The 6,278-nt window shown below is 36.4% G+C and overlaps 2 protein-coding genes across 2 annotated transcripts in view; both read left to right on the top strand.

The window, feature by feature from the left end:
* LOC144450974 (transmembrane protein 163a-like) overlaps window positions 1-170 on the top strand; it is a 3,724-nt gene extending 3,554 nt beyond the window's left edge. The window contains exon 8 of the mRNA XM_078141733.1: window positions 71-170. Within this exon, the coding sequence (XP_077997859.1) occupies window positions 71-170 (100 nt within the window). The remainder of the gene's footprint in view (window positions 1-70) is intronic.
* A 1,577-nt stretch (window positions 171-1,747) lies between these two features.
* The window catches only part of LOC144450744 (transmembrane protein 163a-like), a 31,177-nt gene continuing 26,646 nt past the window's right edge, over window positions 1,748-6,278 (top strand). The window contains exon 1 of the mRNA XM_078141443.1: window positions 1,748-1,921. The gene's annotated coding sequence lies outside the window, so the exon portion shown is untranslated. The remainder of the gene's footprint in view (window positions 1,922-6,278) is intronic.

Raw genomic sequence — 6,278 nt, 5'->3', positions numbered from 1 at the left:
GCCATGGCATACTGCAGTATTTGAAAACGATCGTATGTAATATACACAATTCTTTTTTTTTCTTAATTAGGCTTTTGCTTCAAAATACCTGTATTTCTGACGTCAAGAAGAAAAAACACGAGAATGCATGCGCAAATGGAACGGTGCAACATTCAACTGGTGAACCATAGGAGAATAAATAGAACAGCCGATGCTACCACATTAATAAGGATACTACAAAAATGGCAGATTGGAACAGTGCATATTTTGGATTTACATTTAGTAACCGGCTAGGGTCTAGTCTTTGATATTCACCTTTAGCAGAAGTAATAATACAGTTGCAATGACAATGACAATGACAATGACAATGACAATGACAATGATACAGACAATGATGAGCTAAGCTTAAGAACAGTTGTGAACAGTACTCCAAAGAGATATGAGAAACAGTGGGAGCAGGGTTTGAACATTACTGTAATTTGGGAAAGTTGTCGGTCCAGAAATGTGAAGTGTGTGTCGAATCAAACAATTTTAAGGTTATAGTAGATATTTTATGGCAGCTGCAATGTTTGAGGTAGACCACTTTGTTGGCGTACTGGCGTATTGATAAGTTTGTTCAACTGTAAGAGAGAAAATCGACAGGTTCCATCCTACAGTATATAACCCCCCCCCACCCCACCTCACCCCCCAACACACACATGAATGCCACACACCCAAATACTGTAAGCCTACATAACAACTTTATGTAGATTAATTGACGGGAAACATTTTGTTCTGAGGTTGCAAAACTTTATACAATTTCAGGAAATATATTGTCACTAGCGTTGTAATTTATGTTTTTACCTTCACGGAATACTCACACTTCTTGTATGATATGGACTCATGATGATAAATGAGTTGAGGTCACATTGACAAACAAACACACACACAACTCTAACACACACACACACACACACACACACACACGTCACGTACATACACATACATACATACATACATACATACATACATACATACATACATACATACATACATACATACATACATACATACATACATACATACATACATACATACATACATACATACATACATACATACATACACACATACACGCAAGCACTATTAAATATTTAGTACAGTCTGAAATAGAATAAGATGAGTTCATCTCTGACACTCTCTTGGTATTGCTTCAATCATATTGATTGATTCACCTGATTATTTACTGTTTAATACCTACAATTGTATTTTAAATTATGTCACAGACATGTAGCAATAAACTATTTATTACAGACATATAGAAAATGTGTTGGTGTGTGTTTTATGTACAGACAAATAATAAAATCTATACCATCGAACATACCTTGGTTGAGATATTGTCTGTAACTGTATATTATAGGACCACATACAGTTACCAGAACATGGATTCCAGGGGGTTTCCTAAAATTCACCTGCTAAATCTTAAAATGTCAGGAAAATATCTAGCAATTTAGTAGCATATTCTGGTATTGCACAGTCGGTTATTATTAGTCTGTCTATTGCATGCTTCGAGAGTAGTTCAATCATCCAGTGAACTTGTCAGTCAATACACCTGTGTATTAGTCACAAATACTTTTATCAAACTCAAATTTAATAACGACTTTGCTTGGTAACAAATAAAATCACGCTATGCAAATTACTACCATCAACCAGCCACTTTTTGCAGGTTGATTTATACAGAAGGGAAGAGAATAGCAGCGTTGCCAAGGAGACTCAATAGAGCTATACATAACTTGCATAACGAGACTTGTATTGAATACCGCTGTCGTGTATAAATGGTTACAACATTGTGTAGAAAACCAAAACATTCTGTATGTGGGAACGATCAACATCGATGGACAGGTACACCAAAAATCATCGAAGGGAGAAGTAAAGATTGTCAAAACAAGATTGGATGAAACAGGTATGTCTAGTTGAGATGTACACACCTTATGTTTACATTCTACTTAATTTTGACAAACCATCAACCTGACATGCCTTGCTTTCAGCACATTTATGCATTTACGCTGGTAATCATTCAAGTTGATGTCTACCATATGTAAAGTCTTACGCATAGCGAGTAATTCGCTGCGTTTGTTGGATTTTCAAATTTCAAATCGGTATCAGAGACCTTGCCTGCATAAACATGTACGTCGTGAATGTGTTCGTCCGCCACGTCGTGTTTGCTATGTACTCAGTATAGGCTAGTATACTGGTCGTTCTATGGTTAAACATTTAACTTCAGTAAAGGGAACTTCGTTAATTTATATTCAAATATCAGCATTTGACCTAATATTCATTCAGTAAAACCGAGTATATTCTGAGAGACATTGATGTAAGTGAAAACTGGTCACTACATCTGGGTTATTGTCCCGCTATGACCAAATAGCCTGGATATGTTTAACATATTATTGACCTCTTACACGTGTTATAACCCCGCTGAACTATGTTTATCATTTTAACCCGGTCACGTTGGGTATCCGTCGTTTCAATAATTCATATCAACACCACCACCACGACGTTCAGGGCAGCATTTATTTAGACTCGGGGAGCAAATAAGCGGGTCAGTCCGATCCTCCACGCAGTCAGTCAGTCAGTCAGTCAGTCAGTCAGTCAGAATCGTTTACCGAGGTTCAAATATTACAAATATGGTTTGGGTATTAAATGTTTAACTACAATCTGTCATATCCTACCCAACATTTACAATAAGCTATATTGAAATAACATCCGGGTTTTGTTGCATTGTTGGCGAATTCTAATATTTCAATGGATGTAAACGAGTATGAAAATAAAAGGAATGTTTACTTTCACTGTAGTGGTAGTGTAAATTCAAATATAACGTGACTGGTAGAATAACATGTGTATTTAGACATTTAATCTAATTTTATACCTCGTACCAGTGTCAGTAAGGGTAATATGACAACAGTATCATGCATCAGGTGAACGATGTCCAAGCCTGGCTTTTGTGATCTTAACTAATATAAGTGATGTAATAGTTAATAGTTCATGGAGTAATTAATATTTGGTCAAACGATCTGCAAGTGAGCAGGTGTTGAATATGTGATGTTGTCAGCATCTGTCATTACATTTGTATTTTATTAGACCATATCCATATCCAACTGGTCTAAAATGGGGGATATAGGGATTTTTTAATTTTTTGAAAATATCTTTTTAAAGAATATTGGTCTAAAATGGGGGTCTTGGGCTCAGCATTAGAGCTACACATTCATCCCAAACCAATAGAGGAGTACCCCCCCCCTCTGTGGAAGTATTAACATTGTTTTTAGACAAACAAACAAACAAACACACACACACACACACACACACACACACACAGAGACAGACAGACAGACAGGCAGGCAGGCAGACAGACAGACAGGCAGGCAGACAGACAGACAGACAGACAGACAGACAGACAGACAGACAGACAGACAGACAGACAGACAGACAGACAGACGTTTATTTAAAAAAAACATGTTTCAATTTCCTGTAGCCTACAATATTTCGTCATTATCCCCAGTTTTCAACGATTTGTTTACCGGGTATAGGTTTGCGCCTGAGTAAGTACTGCAATAGTTATAATGGTTTGGACGATAACTAAATTATGTTTATGCAGTAACGAGCTTTCTACTTTAAGAGATATTCTTTGTGTGTGCATATCGATAACACAGCTCAATGGTAATATCTGGTCAAATGAGCATGTCGAAAATTGCTGAGCTCTAATAATACGCTGGTAATCATTCAGTAATTGAATATAAACTTAATATAGCGTGTGCGTGTGTAGACAGGCAGAAAGTAGGTTTAAACGGTTGTAAATACCGAATATTGTTAAAAGAATCGAATATGTGAAGAAAAAACCGGAACGAGAATATTTAGGGCAGGGAGGGGGATGGGGCCTATGGGTAAAATTTGGGAGTGGGGCACGAGAAGAGGAATCTTGAAAATTCTGATTGTTTGAAGGGGGAGCTTGAAATAGTTTGCTATCGATTTGAAGCTGGTTGAACCAACCTAGACCTCAGGAGCGGTTGTTTTTGTACATTGCCAAGAATTATTGCGTATTCTATACGTCTATATGTGAATAGTTGCTCTGAATGACATCCTACATGTCCTTATTTTCAAAAACGTTTCCATCTTGGGAGAAGGACACCCCTCCCACACCTTACAGCGCCATGGTGATGGAGTCTTCCCACCCCAATCAAAATTGAATGGAAAGGCCCTGCTGGCTAAGTATCTGAGTATAGGTTAGAGCTCAATATGGGATTTCTCTTTAATGTAGTGTCTCGATGTACCATACAGTTGCACATCTTATTTTATCAATGTTAAATTCTCGGTACCTGAAATGGAATATTACTACCTAGGTGCATCACATACATTTGTATAGGCTTGTGTGAGAAAGTCAGCCCTCGTGTTCTGTTTTAATCCTCTAAATGAAGTAAAATACTATTGCAGGTACTAAGAATTGAGTCACTCTGACTATTTCCTGTTTATTTCTCCATTTCCCCTAGACTGTGAATAATTCTATTGAGTACAAAGCAGTCCATTATTTCACTGCAATATGTTTAAAATCTATTAGTATGCAGACCCCGGGGTAACATGGAAATATTCCTTTATGTCAGAACAATTTCTATTCTACAGGTAGTTTTATGAGTCGTGCTGCGGGTGCACATGGGCACCTTTTGTTTACTTTTAACAATATCTCTAAACTATTTCGATCAAAATGGAGAATAACGCTGGTAGATATATACTAATACGTTTTTTTCTGAATGAAAAAAAATCATAAACTCTGACATATTGTATAAAAAATATTTTTAAAAACCAAACAAAAACGACAAGAAAGTAGAACTGTTGTCATGTTTGTCCATGAAATTCGCTTAAGAAAATGTGTTATACACATAATGATGTTATATTGGCATGCCAATATGCAATATACTACAAAAAAAGTGTATTAATTGTAGTAAAAATTATTTTCATCGAATACTATTTATAGCTGACACAAAATTTTAGTCAAATGAAATGACCTTTTATCATTGCATGTCCATAAGTCGCCCATGACACTGGCAATACATAGTTACCATGGTTACCATTGTCTCAAATCCGTTAAAGGGACTTAGGCCAGAACTGAACATTGCTCCGTTATTTTTTGCTTTATGTAACGATCACACAATAATGTTACAAATTGTACTTATTAATCGTTAGTAACGGTGAGATCCTTAGCAAAAACATTCACAGCTAGGCAACGTAAGATATAGTCATAGGTCACGTGACTACAGACGCTAGGGCCTATATATGGGCAAATCAAACAAACAATTCAATGACGTAATTGTTGAGTATATCCAGTAGGATGCAGTGCTGTTAAAATGTACATACACAAACCTGTCAACCATATACGTATATTTTAGTCTCATTTCAAGGCACTGTGACAAATTGACATTAATATGATGCTAGATGTCAGAGATGTATTGTAACATGATTTAGATTTAAAACAGTGTCGCCCGTTTAGTTATTACATCCCATATCTCGCGTCGGCTAATGTTCCTTACATTCTACTTCGAAATCATTAAATTTGAGAGTGAATATATCTATTCGCCAAGTTTTAAATGACAAAAACGATATTTACTGCACAACTAATATATTTTATATTCAGCTTTGGCGAGATAAACCATTGAAATGACCTGGTATCATGGTTGGATGGACTTTTTTGGAAAGTTTTAACATGTTTTAGCATGTAGCATGACAAATGAAATTCTTCCTGAAAAAACAAACAAACACGGGAAAACGTTTCAGATCTGCATACATGTAGCTTTGAATGTTAAACAGTTTAGATCTGTGTTTAGATCTGAAATATGATACAAACAAATTGTTGACTGATAGTATTTTCCGTTCTCGGAGAAAAAGAAAGAAAAAGAAAGAAAAAGAAAGAAAAAGCCCTGACAACCGTTGTCGCAAAGAGGTCTGGTCGCTTTACGCCGATGTTATAAATGGGTCTAGTCATTTTATAAATAATGCCTAGACTGTCGACAGTCGTTCGTGCCTTTTTTTGCTACGTTTTATCTAAATCAGTACGTGGTTATAGTATTGCTCCGGATCGGAGCGAGACAACGACTTTAGTTTTAGATAAAACGTAGCAAAGAGGCACGAACGACTGTCGACAGTCTAAACAATGCCGTAAAAAGGTTTGATCGCCTTACGACGATACCGCAAAGCGATTTCATCGATTTGCGACAAGTAATCTTAAGTTCCCATGTACATTGCCGAAAGGAAAAAAATAAGATCTGACAGCT

This window comes from Glandiceps talaboti, chromosome 20 (genome assembly GCF_964340395.1).
Source record: "Glandiceps talaboti chromosome 20, keGlaTala1.1, whole genome shotgun sequence".
Lineage (NCBI taxonomy): Eukaryota > Metazoa > Hemichordata > Enteropneusta > Spengelidae > Glandiceps > Glandiceps talaboti.
The sequence above is the reverse complement of the archived record's forward strand: the minus strand, read 5'-3'. Positions and strand labels throughout refer to the sequence as shown.